Source organism: Rhinatrema bivittatum, chromosome 3 (genome assembly GCF_901001135.1).
Source record: "Rhinatrema bivittatum chromosome 3, aRhiBiv1.1, whole genome shotgun sequence".
Classification (NCBI taxonomy): domain Eukaryota; kingdom Metazoa; phylum Chordata; class Amphibia; order Gymnophiona; family Rhinatrematidae; genus Rhinatrema; species Rhinatrema bivittatum.
In genome coordinates this window covers 509,356,896-509,375,437 of record NC_042617.1, presented here as the reverse complement: position 1 = coordinate 509,375,437, position 18,542 = coordinate 509,356,896, and the positions used below count along the sequence as shown (strand labels likewise).

The 18,542-nt window shown below is 42.2% G+C and overlaps 1 protein-coding gene across 4 annotated transcripts in view; it reads right to left on the bottom strand.

The window, feature by feature from the left end:
* ELP3 (elongator acetyltransferase complex subunit 3) overlaps positions 1-18,542 on the bottom strand; it is a 466,764-nt gene that overhangs the window by 390,284 nt on the left and 57,938 nt on the right. For all 4 annotated transcript variants that reach the window (XM_029596183.1, XM_029596182.1, XM_029596180.1 and 1 more), the window contains exon 7: positions 16,615-16,769. In XM_029596183.1, the coding sequence (XP_029452043.1) occupies positions 16,615-16,769 (155 nt within the window). The remainder of the gene's footprint in view (positions 1-16,614; positions 16,770-18,542) is intronic.

Here is an 18,542-nt window from a genome sequence, read left to right as displayed (position 1 = left end):
AAGCCAGACATTGTCAGTCAGTCCTATAATAGTGAAAAGATAAACCAAAGTTAGAAATAACCGTACCAAGATGGCAAGTATACAAACCAAACAAGAGCCTAGCTCAGAACTGAGACTGAAGAACAGAGTTTTGCAACCAATGTGCCATGAAATTCTTTCAGCTGTTATTGGAGTCTGATAAGAAGAGCTGAGATGCTACAGCAGTCTTCATGTTCTCTTTCGCATTTCAACTTCTGGTCCTCCAGACAGCGGAGAGGGGGGAAATTAGAAAGCAGCGCTTATCTTCTGCAGCTGCTTCCCCCTCTGCTGGACTTCCTCTGCAACTGAAACTGCATTGGGCCTCAGTCTCGCAAGAACTGCTTGGACCCATGCAGTTTTGACTGTAAAGGAAAGCCAGCAGAGGAGGAAAAAAGTAGCACCAGGTTAGCACTGACTTCTGCCAGTTCCATGACATAGGGAAGGGGAGAAGAGACAGCTGGCAGAGGAGGAAAAAGCAGCACCAGGTTAGCACTGCTCATCAACTTCTGCCAGTGCCATGACATGTGGGGAGGGGAGAAAGGATAGCCAGGAGGTGAGGTTGGAAAGGGAAGGTGATGATAATGATGATGCCAGGGGAGAGGGATAGCGGAAGATAGAGAAGGTGATGATGTCATGGGGGTACAGGGAAGGGAAGGTGAGGACGATGCCAAGAATGTTTGAGAGGGAAGGGAAGAGAACGTGATGATGATGCTGGGATTGGGGGGGGGGGGGGGGGAATAGGAAAGAATGACAAGAAGGTGATGATGCTGGAGTTGGAGGAAGAGTGAAGGTAAGAGAAAAAGTGATGATGGTGAAGATGATTGGTGTGCCACAATGAAGTGAACCTGTGCCAGGTATGCTGCACTACAAAAAAAGGTTGAGAACCACTGCTGTAAAGGAATATTTTTCTTTACCTTCTCCACTAACCTATAAATGAGCATCTAACAAGAAATAAAGAAATCAAGACTGTAATCAATCTTTGAATGAGTGAAGGAAGAGAAGGGGAGAATAAAACCTATCATGTCAAAATCTATGCATAAATCAGAGAAAAAGGAAATTAGTTTGAAACACAAAAAGAAAATTTGCTCACTGCAAATAAAGAAGGAAAAACATACGCTGAAGGGATGGATAAAGAATACAAATGAAATGATGATGAACCAGGTATAGGATGTAAGCAAAAGGACAGCATGAGAGAAAGAGGATGGGCAGAAAGCAAGGGCTTGAGAAGTAGGGCTCAGGAAATGGAGGAAGTGAAGATAGCCAAAGGTGCTGGTAAAAGGTCATGACAAAGAAAGGCAGTTTTATTGAGAGAAATGGGCAAAGCTGTTCAAGACTGGAAGACAAGAAACATAAGGAAAGGGAAGATGAATAAGTGCAAAGGGAGTTGAATGCTACAAGAGATTGAGGAAGACATGTGGACAGATACCAGCTCTTGAAAATAAGCACTTTTTGACATCAAGAGATTCTTGGAAAATAATGGAAGGTTCAACATATACTGGCTAATTTTGCAGGACGACTGTTTATTTTGTTTGCTCCCTGCAAAGGTCTATAACAGGACCTCATAAGAACATAAGAAAATGCCATACTGGGTCAGACCAAGGGTCCATCAAGCCCAGCATCCTGTTCCAACAGTGGCCAATCTAGGCCATAAGAACCTGGCAAAAACTAAGTCTATTCCATGTTACCATTGCTAATGGCAGTGGCTATTCTCAACACAGAGGTAAATCATGGTTGAGGCTATTCTCAACACAGAGGTAAATCATGGTTGAGAGCTGAAGTACTCTGCACAATAATTTTCAAGCACTGCATGCATATACATTAGCACTTGTGTGCATAGTTTAATTTTTAATTTAAAATATATGCTATTTTCAAAACTGCAACTTACATGCGTAAATCGGGGGACTACGAGTAACTTTGTGTGTTTAAGAAAGAAGCGGGCCAGGATATTCCAAGGCCAACATTTACACACCTAAGTTGCTATTTTAAAACTGCCAAAGTTACGTGCATACTTTACTTCTGCTCAATATCTGTGTAAATGATTGTAAACATCGTTAAAGTGAAAAAATAACTGGGTAGAGGGTCTAGGTGCAATGGGGGGCGGGGGGGACTTCATGCTGAAGAGCCAGGAGGGTCTTCACGAGCTGCAGATGGTATGGGCGAACTGGTAGACTAAATGGTAAAACTGGTTACTTCATGGCCATGTGCATGTTATAAAATACCCTTATTTATGCGTGTAGAAGCCAACTTACTGGGGGAGGGGAGGGGGACAGGTAAAGCGTCAAATTTCAATTCAATAAAAATCTGCAAGCATACCCTTGTAAAACTTAATACAAATACGCGGATATATGAGGTGCACACATTTATCCAGCTAGCTTCCAACTTATTGGGCGGACACAAGCAGTTTTGAAAGTTATCCTCTAAGAGAGAGATAGAGGCACAAACAGTAGAGGAGAGGAAACAAAAGGGAAGAAACTGCTTGACTGGAACCAAGAGCATTCAGGGAAGATGCAGGTGGTAGCAAGTAAAGTTTTATCCAAGTAAAACTATCAGGAGAAACACATCCTTTTCTCTTTTTTCCAGCTCTTAACTGGCAGAAATGCCCTCTCCTGAAGAGAATTTATTTAAACTCCTTTGATTTTAATTCTTTGAGATGGAACCAAGCTAGACTTGGAGAAGCTGACCAGAAAATCCAGAGACTGGAGAAGTCATACGGTTGTATCAAAGGACTCCAAGACTACTATTGGCGATGGACCTGCCACCAATCAATCATCCAGGTATGGGAATTCGTAGACATCTTGCCAATGAAGATGTGCAACCACCACTACAAGGAATTTTATGAACACAGTCAGGATTGCAGAGAGGCCAAAATGAAGTACCTTGTATTGGTACTGCATATCCTGCACCACAAACCTGAAGTACTTACAATAGGCGGGGTGAATGAGAATGTGAGCATAACGTCTTTCAGATCCAAAGCAAACGTCCAACCCCTCAGTTGAATAAAGGGAAGAATTGTCAGAAGGGACTTCATCCTGACTCTTTCCCAAACCAACAATTTATTTGCCTCCACAAATCCAGAACAGGTCTCAATCGCCCCTCCCCCCACTACTTAGGGATTAGAAAATACTGGGAATGGAACCCTTATAGCTATATTCCTGCAAAGAGACAACTTTGATCATCATATGATGAAGGAGTGACTCCACCTCCAGTTGCAAATGGGCAGAGCTGAAGATTGAAATGAATTGGATCAGAGGAAGGTGAGAGAAGAGTAATGTGCAGCTATACGTCACAATTTTTTAAGACCCACCAGTTTTTGCTGACAGATCCATTCCAGCAGGAAGAACCCCCACCAATGGTAGAGAAGAAAGCCTCAAGGATATCAAAAACTGGTCCCAAGCTTAAACTGTGATGACTGCTGGGCTTTTAGCTGATGCTTTTCCCTCTGCCAACCTCTAGCAGCAGCAGATGATTAATGGGAGGAACTCAATGATGTTGAAAAGAGAGAATGGGATATCTTTGGAAGAATGGATGCCTTTAAGTTGAAACCGGTTGATTCCCAACTGCTGCAAATAGTGACTATAAAGGTAGATTGTGGCTCTGATTCAGGAGCATCAATCTCCTTTACCTTGTTGCCAAACAAGTTGTCCCCTGTACAGGGTACATCCACCAGATAGTCGTGCACATCTTCATGAAAGCCACTCGCTCACAACCATGTTCCTTGAACTGAGGCTAAAAAGGATACAGACCCGATGCTTACTATTCTTAACCTATATCATTTTTATAGTGCTACCAGACCCATGCAGCACTGTATGTATGCACATCATTAGCTGCCTTACCCAGGGCTACATATTGAAATTTTCCCTCGCACTTGTACCTGCTCTAAACATGCTTAGATGCAGAACTGGAGCAGGTACTTTCTTTAATCCCAGCACTGACCCCTCTAATGAATTACTCCACAACAGAGGGAAATGACATGCCCATCACAGCTATGAATTTCCTTAGTCTGAACATCTATAGAAAAAAAATTGTAGAACACACTCACTGGCTCCATTTATTAAGGGAACTAGAAAATAAGCAAAGAACACAATGGAAGTTCCAGCTATGAAATTAAAAGCAGATAAACAGATAAGCATAAAGCCTAAATGTCATAAGCTCTCTTTACAATTATAGGAGTGCAGCTAAAATGGGCTACTATAACATGCCTTTTTAGGAATCATATACTTAGATGTTTATGGTCTGGTCTTTCAAGACGTGTTCTTCTATTGTTATCCAACAGCTACTTCTCAAACAGCTATAAAATGCAAATTTTAAAAAAAGGAATTGCATCCTTTGGATTCCTGCTATTCATGCATTTAGTGTGATTAGCACAGCTAAGCTGTCATGCCTACACTATGCATAGTCAATTTCATTCTACAAAAATTAGTATTTTGCTGTGATGTGGGAATACTTCAAGCAAGAAACAAAGACTAAACTGATATGACAAACAGAGCACTCTTACAAGCTTAAGAGGGTTCCATCTGGTGGCACACTATATCACAAAATTGTTTTATGATATCAACCCCCAATATGCCAAAACAGCATCTGTCCAAGCACCCATGTTAATAGATCAGACAGAAACATATATCTTGCATAGTTCATTTTTTTTTACTGTAGCTCTTGTTCTACCATACAGTCTATTTTCTTTATTTAAAAATATGTATATACCGTTGTTCTGAAAAGACTCAGAATGGTTTACAATGTGTACAATAGTGCATAACCAAACAATAGATAAAAAAGAGACATAAAATGAAGAATGCAAGATAAAATAAATTGGACAATCACAAAATAATATGCAATATTAAAATCAGTAGACAAAAATAAAATTGACCAGCTTTCATACAGTTTCTAATTATAACTGTTACTACCCTAAACCAATTACGCCTGATACATCAATTTGAATGCATATACAGCGTTGCTCTCCGCTTCAACGGCAGGGGGGAAATGTGGAAAACAGGATTTACATTCAGACAACATCCAACAAGGCATTGATCTGTGCAGTCTGGGTAACCAAGCATCGGGGTAACTTGCTTGATGCGGCGGTTACTACCCTTAACCATTAAGTCTTATGCTCACCGTTGATGCAACTCCAACATTACTCTCTGCATCAGTGTCAGAGGATGGCAGGAAATTTGAATCAAACAGTTACCAACAAGGGCCCTGAACTTGGTAGTTGGTGAAACAGATAAGTATGGGAAAATAAGTATGGGAGCTTGCTGGGCAGACTAGATGGGCCTATTGGTCTTTTTCTGCCGTCATTTCTAAGTATAACCACAGCAATTTTTCTTCCAAACAGTATTAAATGTTTAGTGTATCACAATTGATATATTGTCAAACTGTAAACTTATCTTGTTAAACATTTTTAGAGCACACATACTTTCTACCACCTCCACTTTATTAGATTCTCCAAAAACCTGTGATGCAGTAGTGCCCAGTGGCATTTCATACTGACCAAAGTGCCCTAATCTCCAATGTATTATATTTTAAAACAGCAAAACCATATAATTTTCAGTATTTTTATGTAATTGTCATGTCATCTCATGATACAGTAACAATGCATAAAATTTGAGATACACTGTAAAAATGCATACGAATGTTCTGACTTGTGCTGAAGCCACAATGCTTCTCTAACCAATTTTCATTGTATTTAGTTTCCATTGTACTCTTTAAACTTTGTTTACTGTTTCATTAGCAATTCCCATATTGATATCAACATCTGTTGATCAATTTATTCTGTTACAGAAGCTTGCAGAGCTAGGTCTGTCTGAATGGCGTTGTGGCTCGCTGGTTCCATTCTTTAACAGACTGCTACCAGCAGGTTAATTGGAAGGAGTCTCTTTCAGAACCAAAAAACCTGAATGTGTAGTCCTTCAGGGCTTCCTATTAGCAACTGTTCTTTTTAATACTTTTGTATATATGCCTGTCGACCAACTTCTTAAGATGCTTTGGTTTCAATTTTCAAATATATGCAGTTGATATCAGATCCACTGCCCAATGAAGTCAATCCCTATACCTCAATTGCTGTTTTGAATGACTGACTAAATGCTATTTCAATCTGGATTAGTTTGCTTAAAAAATTAAATGCTGCAAAATCAGAAGATTTTTGGGCAAATAGATCAAATATTCTAACAGATCTAGCACAAGTGATTTTAATAGTAGTGACTTCTTACTAAATTAAAAAGTTTAAGAGTGATTCTCATCTCTTCTCTTTCCATAAACTCTATGGCATAGAGGATTAATATAATCGCTGTCATTAACAGTACTTATTGTAAGTTGCCTCATTTCTGTCTGCTACTCATTTAAGACTGATTCTCCACTCAACCTAATAAGACTAAATTACTGTAATTCCAAATAAATCAATTTATAAGCTTCAGATTGTGCAAAACATGGCCACCAGCTTGGTCTCTTGGTTGTAATTATATAGATCACATCTCTCCTATTCTGCAGAATCTCCACTGGTTGGTGGTTTATTTTGGGCACGTTTTAAAATCCTGTACCCAGTTTTCAAAGCATCACAAGGTTTCAATCCGGCCTACCTGAGCAAGCATTTACTCAAATATAAGCCATCACAGACCTGGGGATCCTTTGAAGATCCTCTCCTCGGGGTACCAGTGTTGAGGAAATTAAAGCCATCCAGAACTCGTTCACGTGCTTTTTCATTTCCTGAACCAATTCTATGGAATTCAGCCACAACTGAAATTTGCCTAGAAAGTATCTGTTGACATTTTATTGTTTGGTAAAAATATGGCTTTTTCAATCAGCTGTTATTTAGTGCTGCTGGTTTTTAAACAGGCACTTTTTTTTTTGGGGGGGGGTACTTGCCAGGTTCTTGCGGCCTGGATTGGCCACTGTTGGAAACAGGATGCTGGGCTTGATGGACCCTTGGTCTGACCCAGTATGGCATTTTCTTATGTTCTTATTTGTTTAGTTTCATTTTATTACACACTGACCAACAGACTCAGAGCGAGTCACAATTTCATATAAAAAAAAAAATAAATGTTTGAGAATTTATTTTTTAAAACACAGACATACTAAATAATACCTTTAATCAAATAAAAGAAAAATAGAAACAAGTCTCTCCCATCCTGCCCCAGCAACATTTCATTTAAACCTACTCATCTGCTCTAAAGATCAATAGGTCTCTTAGCCCCTACATTATCAGGCTCTTATTCCTTCTATATCAGCTACCTTCCCCAGAAAAGGCCCAGGTCTTCAGCTTTTTCCAAACTGTAAGGTAATTCAATTCCACTCATAACACCACTGGCAATTTATTCCACAGATAAGGCCCCAAATCACTCAATGCCCGATTCCTAGCAGAAATCAGTTTTACCTCAGAAAGACTTGGCAGAGACAGTAAAGTTCACACCAATAAACAAAGTGATCTAGATGGAATATTATCTTGACAATAAATCTGCCAAATATCTCAGCTTCCCTTATATACTGCTTTAAGTACAATATAAACAGGCTGATGCAATACCTTGCACTCAGGCTAGCCCACAAGTTAACCCACGGTTGGATGCATGTTTTGGATGTCCAAAACATGCGTCCATACCAGCACGTAGCCAATAGCACTCATCACATGTAAATGTCACGTTGATGAGGCTATTAGCTAGTACCCCCTTATGTAAAAAATAACCATGCAACCGATATGCACATTTTTACCCTCAAAACTTAACACCAGCCCTGGAGCTGGCGTTAAACTTTTAGAGCTCCTCAAGACTTAACAGAAAAGCAGAAAATACTGCTTTTCTCTGGTTCCTCAGACTTAATAATATTGTGGCGATATTAAGCCTTTTCGGCCAGCTCGCTGCCTCCTGCCTCTTCGATGCTCCGCGCTGACCCATCGGGGTCTGGAGCACCCACCGACCAGCTGCCCGCAATGAAACCGCCGCAAATGCACGAGGCCCTCTCCTCCACCGGCCAGGCCGCCGGCTCTACCCGAGGGGACCGCCCCCACCAATGACCGACCTGCTGACGTCATCCTCGGCATATCTGGGGCTTTATAGGGCGCCGCAATCTCAGACGTCATTCCTTTTCGGCCAGCTCGCTGCCTCCTGCCTTTTCGGTGCTCCGCGAAGATGGCGCTGACCCATCAGGGTCTGGAGCACCCACCAACTGGCCACCCGCCACAACAAAACCACCACGAACGCACGAGGCCCTCTCCTCCAACAGCTAGGCCGCTGGCTCTACCCGAGGGGACCTCCCCCACCAATGACCGACCTGCCGACGTCATCCTCAGCGTACCTGGGGCTTTAAAGGGCGCCGCGATCTCAGGCGACGCATGCCGTGCGTCGCGTGCCTAAGGAGCGCGACCAAGGGGCCTGCCCCTTTGTGCACCCCTTAGTGTCGCTTCCTTATGCGTCATTTACGCTCTACTGGGTTGCTGTTTGTCTTCTTCCTGCTCCCAGCAGGTACCCCTCCACTAACAGCTATCCACTATACACCCCCCCTTCTCTCCCCCCGATACCTCTCATGGAACTCTGACCTACCTTACCTGTGCCTTCACCCCTTGCCACCCTGCCCATCACCAATTTGAAGCCATTATCCCCAATACCCTGCTTCTCTCCACTTTTCCTGCCACTGATCTCCGACTTGTTCCTCATTTCAGACATCTCAATATACGTCCCTTTGTTCCCATTTACTTGCCTATCGCCATCTCTGCCACGCTCCCCACCAACACTATCATTCCCTCGCACCCTTCTGCTATCTCGCCCTCTGCACTTTCACCATGCATATTGTAAAGCTCGTTTGCTGCATTTCGTTTACTGTGAACCGATGAGATGTTCCCAACGTTCGTCGGTATATAAAAGATTATAAATAAATAAATAAATAAATAAATTTCTATCCCATACTCATCCTCAAACACCACTCTCCTTATACCCGCCCGAAGCCTATATCGCCTCCACAACTCCACAGATCATTACTCCCCATCATCACTTCCCCCAACCAATCGGCTTCACCACCTTTACCATCCTCCTCCTAAATGCCCAATCCATAGTCAAAAAAAACTGTATTGCTTAATGACATAGTCTCAGATGATCTTCCAGATATCTGTGCCCTTACTGAGACATGGCTAAAAGTCTCTGACACGGTTTTACTCAACCAACTCCCCACTGACCTGTACGACATTATCTCTATTCCACGACCTAAGAAACGTGGAGGTGGCCTTCTCCTAGCCGCAAAAAAAGCCTAAAATTATCCCACCACCCTACTCCTTCCCCTCACAATTTGGAGATCGGATTATTTAAATCTCCCAACCTCCAAATCTGCCTAATTTACGCGCCACCAGGCACCCTGGAAAAAAACCCCTCCTCCTTAATTGAATATGTCTCCAAAAACATTAACATAAACATTCCTGCCATCATTCTAGGAGACTTTAATCTCCACATTGATTCCATCCCACTATCAGTCTCCTGCCACACCATAATTGTTTCTATGAAGGCCCTTGGTTTCTGTCAAATGGTCACCAACCCCACACACAAGGCAGGCCACACCCTCGACCTCATTTTCACTAATGCCCTTATCCACTCAGATCCCCCTACATGCACACCTATACCCTGGTCTGATCACTACCGTATCGAACCACTTGCTCCATAAAAAACTCCAGCATTCCCACAGCCCCCAAAAAAACCATCTGCTTCCGCAGACTGTGTAAAAGTGACGATCTCATTCCAGCCCTCACTAAAGAATTCTCCAACCTAGATCTCACCAACGCAGATTCCGCTATCACCTCTTGGTCCAAACTAACTGGCACAGTGGCCAACCAACTCTGCCCTACACTGAAACACGAAATCAACCCAGCAAAACACAAAAAGAAGCCATTGTATACACCAGAACTTAAAAACATGAAGCACACCCTCCGTAAAATTGAAAAAAACTGGCGCCAAGATCCAACACCACCCTAACTCGCAAAATTCAGAAGCTACCTCCACTCCTACAGACAGGCCACTGACAAAACTAAGAGAGACTACTATGCGCTAATAATCCACCAATACGAATTTAATGCTCGAGCCCTCTTCGAATTTGCGTCTTCCTTAACCAAATCAATTCCCCCCACGAACCCCGATTCAGACGACCAAGCCAATTGCGAAAACCTAGCTCTCTATTTCCACGATAAAGTCCTCAATGTTATGTCACGCTTCACGGCACCACACTCACCCACTAACACCCTCCCTTCACAGATTTTAGACAAAAATCCTTCCACCCCTACTAACCCCCAATCATCAAAATCCTCTCCTAACCTCTTGTCCTTTATGAACACCACAGAAATGGAAGTTGAATCCATACTTAAGAAAATCAAACCAGCAGTACACCTGTCCGATAACATTCCCACTAAAACCCTCCTCTCCATCCTAACACAATTACCAAACCTATCTCCCTCATTATAAATAGATCTATATCGCTTGGCACAGTCCCTGACCAACTTAAACAAGCCATTATAAAACCCATTCTAAAAAAACCCTCACTCGATCCTGCTGAACCTGCCAATTTTCACCCCCCCATTTCAAACCTCCCATTTTTATCCAAAATCTTAGAGAAAACCATCAACCAACAACTTACCGACTACCTTAATGAGAACCACATCCTCTTCCCCTCTCAATATGGGTTCCAAAAACACCATAGTACCGAGACTCTTCTCATCTCCCTGGCCGACTACATATTAAAAGCCCTAAACAATGGTCAATCTTACATCCTTGCACTACTTGATATCTCCGCCGCTTTTGACACAGTCAATCACAATATACTAATCAAACGCCTACATGAAATTGGCATTTCAGGCTCCACCCTCCACTGGTTTCAGTCCTTCCTCAGTAATCGACAATACAGAGTAGAAATCGGGAACAACAAATCTCAACCATTTAATTTGGCCCAAGGCATCCCCCAAGGCTCCTCTCTCTCTTCTACCTTATTCAACATATACCTTCTGCCCTTATGCCGTCTCCTGTCTGAACTCGGTCTTCCACATTTCATATATGCTGATGACATTCAGATTCTCATACCCATCACGAACACACTGCCCAATGCTATCAAGACCTGGGAATCAGCCCTTCCCTCTATCAACTCGCTGCTCACCAACAACTTCCTCGCCCTTAATACTGCAAAAACGGAGCTACTAGCCATTTCTCCGAGCAATATTCCCACCAGCCCATCTTCAAGCAACTCCCCCACCTCCCCCTACACCCTCACCTCTCACGTTCGCAGCCTCGGCATCATCATAGACAATCACTTTAATCTAAAAAAATTCATAAACACAACCCTAAAAGATGGTTTCTTCAAGCTACACACACTAAAAAAAAACCTAAAACCCCTATTACACCTTAATGATTTTCGGACCATATTACAAGCCATCATTTTATCTAAAATTGATTACTGCAATGCCATGCTTCTAGGTCTCCCAAGAAGCACTATCCAACCCTTACAGATATTCCAAAATGCGGCTGCCTGTATCCTCACGAATGTTCATAAAAATGACCACATCACTCCTGTACTCAAACACTTGCACTGGTTACCTGTAGCATCCTGGATACAATATAAAACACTCACCATAATTCATAAATCTCTCCACATCAAGGACATGCAATGGTTCAACGAACACCTCTATTTCCACAATTCTGGCAGACCCTCCAGAAAACAAACTGTGGCTACCTTACACACCCCTTCGCACAAACTTATGAAACTGAAGTCCACTTCCAACCGTGCTCTCTACTGCTGGCCCTTCCCTATGGAATAGCATGCCCCACACCCTGCATCAGGAATCATGCTACAAGAAATTTAAATAGAACCTCAAAACATGGCTCTTCAAGCAAGCCTTCACCTGAACTGTCCTTCCTTCTTCCCCCCTCTCCTCCTTCCACCCATATTTAGTCTCCCTCTCCCACCAATCTCATTTCTCTCTCTCATCCTTGGTATGTATGTACGATTTACCTTTTATATAATGACATTCTAACCTAAGCGAAATTCTATTGAACACTCGTTCCATTCAAAACTTTATTCACCTTAATCACCAAGTCTTATGTATATGTATATTACCTTGATTGCCAAGTCTAATGTGTATATATGTTTTTATTTTCTCTTTAACGACAAACAAATCTAAACAAAATGTCCCCCCTCATAGCTTTTAGTTACATTGACCACCAAGTTATATACATTCCTTATTTCTACCTTGTTGTTCACTAATTTATTTGTAAAGCCTGTTGCTGAATTACTGTTCGCTGTAAACCGATTATCGGTATATAAAAACACTAAATAAATAAATAAATAAGTCGGAGGAACCACACAGAAAGCAGAAAAGTCGAAAAAAAAAAAATGTCTTGATGGCGTCAAGTTAGGAAAACAGACGTTCATAAAAAGAGCACGTATTTTCCTAATCCACGCACAGCTACTTCTCCTGGGAGCCTGATGCCAAAGAGGCGCTAGGGACGCAAAATTTACCCTAGAACCTCCTTTTTAATGCAGCGGCTCATTAGCCTACTGCATCACGTGCCAGGCGAGGTGGATGGGCACGAGTTAGGGAAGCGGGCGCTCAATCATGAGCGCCGGTTTTTCCCACGCGGATATTACATCGGCCCAATTGAGCTTTAAATATAATCCAACTGTAACCAATACAAACTTCTTAATAAAGGAGTGATATCAAATATTTTCCTTTCTTAAAATCTTTGTAGAGTGTTCTGGAGAATTTGAAGTCATCTAAGTGACTTCTTTTAAAGACCTTAATATAGGACATTACAGTAATCCAATCTCTAAGTGGCTGTCCAGTGAAGGATTGTTACAAAATCATTAGGACTGAAATAATTGTCTACTTAACTACATTAGCTCAGTTTTGTCAGGATTCAGTTGACATTTATTACATTCCAGCCAATTAGCCACTGCAACTAGACAGTCATTCAAATTGACTGCATCAGATTGACTCCATCTACCATAACCTGAAGTTGAAGATCATCGGCAAAGAGATTATACTTTACATCAAAACCTTGAATAACTGGAATGAAGGGACTTAAAGTATGCATCAAGTAACAAAAGACTGAGCCTTACGATACTCCCATATAGACCTGTTGCTCTCCCAAACACAGTTTGAATTATATCAGACAGATAACACCTCGTCTAATCAAAAACCTCCCTGGTCATCCCCAAACCCATTAGTCATTGTAGCAAAAGTTCATAGCCAACTACAGAGTGGCCCTTGGAAAAGTAGCCCGCCTCCAATACCAGTGCATTGGAGGCAGGCTACGTTTCCATGGGCCACCCTGTATAAGTGTTACTGATATTATCAACCACCAGGTGTATTTCTCTGCATTGGCACTACTCATTTTTACAAGTTGGTAACTCCTATTGCTTTTATATTCTTAAGGTGCTTGCTTTGTATGGTCTATTGTATCTAAATACTATCTTCCACCTTTACATCCACACCCCACTATTTTACTATATGCATGTTGCTATATGGTCTACTTGCTTTTATTTGGTTATTTTCTACTACATATTTTTACACCTGTTTTGTCAGCTCTGCTCGTCATATGCTGCTATAGGTTGTTAATGTGTTACATGTCACTTTTTAAACCTGTTTTGTCAACTTCTCTTTTACTCTATTAACATGTCATATGTTGCCTTTTTTTTTTTTTTTTTTTAAACTTATTATACGTTATTTTGGATATCACTTTGGGTACTTTGTAGGAAAGGCAATTTAAAACCCGAATACAAAAATTTTTAAAAATCAGCATCTCTTCCATAACCATCCATATGGCTTGGAACTAGTGTCCAAGCTGAGGTTTATGGTAAATACCACACCACTCTAAACTGAACTGTATCATTATAGCCATCTGCAGCAAATCAGTCACCTTCCCAAGTACAAGGCAAAAGATCAACCCAGTTCTTGTTGCCTTGGCCTTCATAATTCATGAATGGACATTAGTATTGCTATCAATTTCCCTTAAGATACAGTCCTCCTATAAATATAACAAGCAGACTCTCCTCACAGAGATACTGTATTCCCATGAACATTCAACCTGGTCGGGGGACCCTGCCCTCTGTCACGATGTCATTGGCCACACTTTATTCTTTGTGTTGCAGCACATGGCAACAGTAATGCCCAAGAATTCTGGCATCCTACTCTCCGTTCTACTAATTGCAGCTTGTGCATTTAAACTATACATGCAAACATTCTTAAGTTCAAAATTCTGAAATTCCAGAACTTCAAATTTAAAAAGCACCAGAGGCGTCTGCTTTCAATAAACCTCAAATTTGGTTTTCAGAATTCAAAGTACTTTTTTTTAGCTAGACTGTGGGCATAAACTGTTCCAAAGTTTAAGACTAAATTCAATAATTTTATGCTCTTGTCTATTAAGCACTGAACCAGTGTTGTTGAAATGACAATGAACAGAGTGACACTCCATTTTTCACTTAAGAAGCATGTTTCAGAAGATCAGTGATATAAGCACGGGCATCATGCCTGGATCAGATACAGAAGATAGTGGTACAGGAGGGAAATTAATAGAGACAAAGGGGAATGAGAGATGACAGGGGCAACTGAACAGACATGATGGCCAACAAGTCATTACCTCACATCTGTCAACAACTACCAAGCAACCATGTTATGTGTAGAAGCTAAAAAGTAACAAAAATAGTTCACAATCTGGCAAAAAAAAGATCAATTTTTCAAGCTAAAACAATTTAGAAGAAAAACATATTGCAAATGCATAGAAGCAGCTCGGTAAAAATAGCAGGACTTTCAAACAACATCAGTGTTTCTGCTCAGAGGATGCATGTCGTGATATCTGTGGAAGGTAATATCAACCAAACGATAATTAAAAAACTGAAAGAGATATTTGACAAGGCTGAAAAAAATCCTCATGGTGAGGAATGGGGTGAGTGGGACTTTCAAACTCAAAGATGCATCTTGAAATACAATTTGCAAAACTGTTCCATACTCCCACCCCCACCTTAGTATCTGTGGCTCAAATAAAGGCACTAGTTTCCTACATTACTCGAAACTGCACTTCACAGTGAACAAACAGGCCATTTACAAGTACAGACTCAATGAAGAAAACGCAGGTTTGTGCTGCCCTCCAGAGGAAACACTGACAGAAGAGAGGATTCTGTACATCTACTTAATTCTGCCGGAAATAGTTTCACTGTATCTTCTAATGGGGCCTCATAACATTGATTTTAATTAAATTGGATTTGCTATTTCATCGGTGACAGACTTGGCCCTGCAGAATTCAAGTTAATTTGACTTGCTCTAGAAGCACTGGTCCACAAGAACCTGAAGACTCAAAAGGGGCTTGCAGGAGCACAGAGAGATGAAATACAGTTCAGAAGAAAGATCTTTTCACTAAAGACTCAATTTTTTGGGAAACAGCTGTTACAGCTATCAACCTGTGCAGGAAGCCTTAGCCTCAATAAGATGGACTGTACTTTCTCTATACACATGGGGCAAGTTGAAATGAGAGTTTTTTCCATTTTGTGTCTATGGGAAAAAAACCTTATTACATTTGACCCTTGGTGTACAACACCACCACTGTCCTTTTCAGCACTTTCCAATATACTAAACAAGCCGTTAAGCCCGTTAAAACGGGCTACATCCTTCTGTCTCTCACCTCCCCCTCTTTCTCTCTCCCCTCACTCTTCACCACCCCCTCCCTCACCCACTCCTCCCCACCCTCCCTCTCCTATCACTCAGTCCCTCCCTCCCACTCAGTCTCACTCACTCCCTCCCCCCTCTCTCCCTCCCTCTCACTCACTCAGTCCCACTCACTCTCACTCAGTCCCCACTCCCTCCGTCCTCTCCCTCAGTCCCACTCCCTCCCTCCCTCTCTCTCCCTCAGTCCCACTCCCTCCCTCAGTCCCTCCCCCTCACTCAATCCCTCCCTCCCACTCAGTCACTCCCTCCCCCCTCCCTCTCACTCACTCAGTGCCACTCACTCTCCCTCAGTCCCACTCCCTCCCTCTCTCTCCCAGTCCCACTCCCTCCCTCAGTCCCCCCTCTCCCTCTCACTCAGTCCCACTCCCTCCCTCTCACTCAGTCCCTCCCCCTCACTCAATCCCTCCCTCCCACTCAATCCCTCCCTCCCACTCAATCCCTCCCTCCCACTCAGTCCCTCCCTCCCACTCAGTCCCTCCCTCTCACTCAGTCCCTCCCTCTCACTCAGTCACTCCCTCCCACTCTCTCTCTCCGTCCCTCCCTCCCACTCAGTCCGTCCCTCCCTCTCTCTTCTCCCTCCCTCGCTACCGCCGCCGTCGCTACCGCCGTCGCCGCCCGCTGCCGGTACCGCCGCCGCCGCTGCCACTGGACGCCGCCATTTTTTTTTCTTTCTGAAGCTGCCTCAGAGCGACGTGCTCGCCCGCACATGCGCGGTAGAGCTGGTCTCTACTGCGCATTTGCGGGCCGGTCACAGGCCATTTATAAGGTAGATTGCAAGCTTTCTGTGTGACAAACCATCTTTATCAACCTTAGGAACAAAGCAGTCATACCCTACAAACAATCATGGACAATCTCTCAGCAAGGTTAAAATTTCATCACTGGCGGCCCGCCTAAATACCCTTTTAATATTCAGAGCCTGGCATTCTTACTTGACGGCCTCTGTTACATTGTTCGACGTGTGTCCAGATAAAGCATCGTGCAAGCTGCGGATAAAGTAGTCTCTGTAATCTTCTGAAAGAGCCATGAATGTTCCACCCATGACGATAAATTCAACTTTATCCACACTGTGTCCAAGCTGCTTGAGCTGCAAACAAATTCAAAACTAGTTAGATGGCACTACCTGCTAATTTCCTGTGGTTTCCATAAAATTATTGCATTGCAAGATGGGTCGCAACTGTCCATCCAATGTGATATTCAAAATCTCTATCACAAAGAGAAAAAAACAGATCAATATAAAATATTTATTTAGTTATTTTAGCATTTTTATATACTGACATCCATTTGCACATCGTATCGGTTTACATAAAACTTAAACAGCGTCGCCGTAACAGGCATAGCCTTTACAGGGAACAATAAACTGTAGCAACAGGCTGAATACAGATTAACTAGGTACAATATTTTGAAGTACAGATTAACAAGGTACAATGTTTTTGAAGGGATATCTCGGAAAAGGATATATATATATATATATATATATATATATATATATATACACACATACATATACACACATACATATACACACACACATATACACACACATAAACAGTATGTATGTTAAAAATAAATATTGTATAAGCCCACTAAGCATTCAATGTATGGATTTTTTTTTTTAATTGTAAACTGCTCCAATGTGTATGAAAGGCGGTCAAACAAACCTAAGAGGTACTTGCATAGAGGCAATGGCTTTACAAGGTTTTCTGTATTTTCTGTATTTTGAGCAGTTTCTATCTGCTCCTTTGGGCTTCCATCTGAAATCAGAACCAGCTTTTATTGGGCTACGGTACAATGCGCTTTCATCTGTAACTATCAGCGGATTTTCCCAGTTTATATCCCCCTTCCCATCTAGCCTAGACCTGCCACTGCAACAGTTCTTGGCCAGGAGCCACAGACAGAGGCTCCTAAACCTGACAGAATTCTGCACCACTATGCAAGGCAGAAATGGTACAGAATTCCCTCCCCCACAGAATTTGAAGTTTCTGCACTACAACTGGTCAGCTTCACCCCCGAAACCTAGAGTAGCAGGCTAGCAGGAGACAATACTGGGACAGTTGCTACAGCAGCAGCCGGCAAGGGCCAGGACAGACATGGCAGTAGTAACATTAATCCAATGGGATGGAGACAGGTCAGTCAGCAGTGGCAGATATGATGCAGAATAAATCTGTAGTTGGGAGGGAAGACAAAGGAACGAAAAAGAGACTGGGGAGTAGAAAGAGAGAGATGCTGGAGATGGGGTGAAGAGGCTGGTAAGGAGAGAATGACAGAGCTTGTGGGGGAGAGAGGGGAAGAGAGAGGCTTACAAAGGAGTGAGGCGGGAGAGACTGATGGGTGCATGAACTCCGGGGGAATTCTGAATCAAAAAATTTAAAAAATTCTTCAAAGTTCTGCATACATTGTTAAAACATAATATGGTTCCTGTCTTTGAGCAAAAATTAATTTAAGGTACCATAGAGAAGAAAGTTACTACTCAGACACAGAATTTTTAATATTTTGGTGCACAATTCCCCCAATTCCTTCTGGAACCTGGCACATGAAGTCAGAGTCCAGTCACTAGGTGACACTACTGAGCAATAGCCAAGACACCCTCTCTGCCAGAGCTGTGAATGCTGTTCTCATAGCATCCCACACCCAGCCCTAGGAGCTAAATCCTGGCTTATGAATCAAACCTAGGCCTTGCTTTACTAAGATTAACACATGTTTTAAAATACTAGTTTTGGTAACTACTAATTTCTCCCCTTTCAGAAAATTCTGAGGCATGAACCTTACGTGCCCCCAAACATTTGCTAACCAAGCAAAAGGTTATGCATACAGAGGGTAATTTTCAAACTGGGTTATAAATGTGTAAATGCACATTACA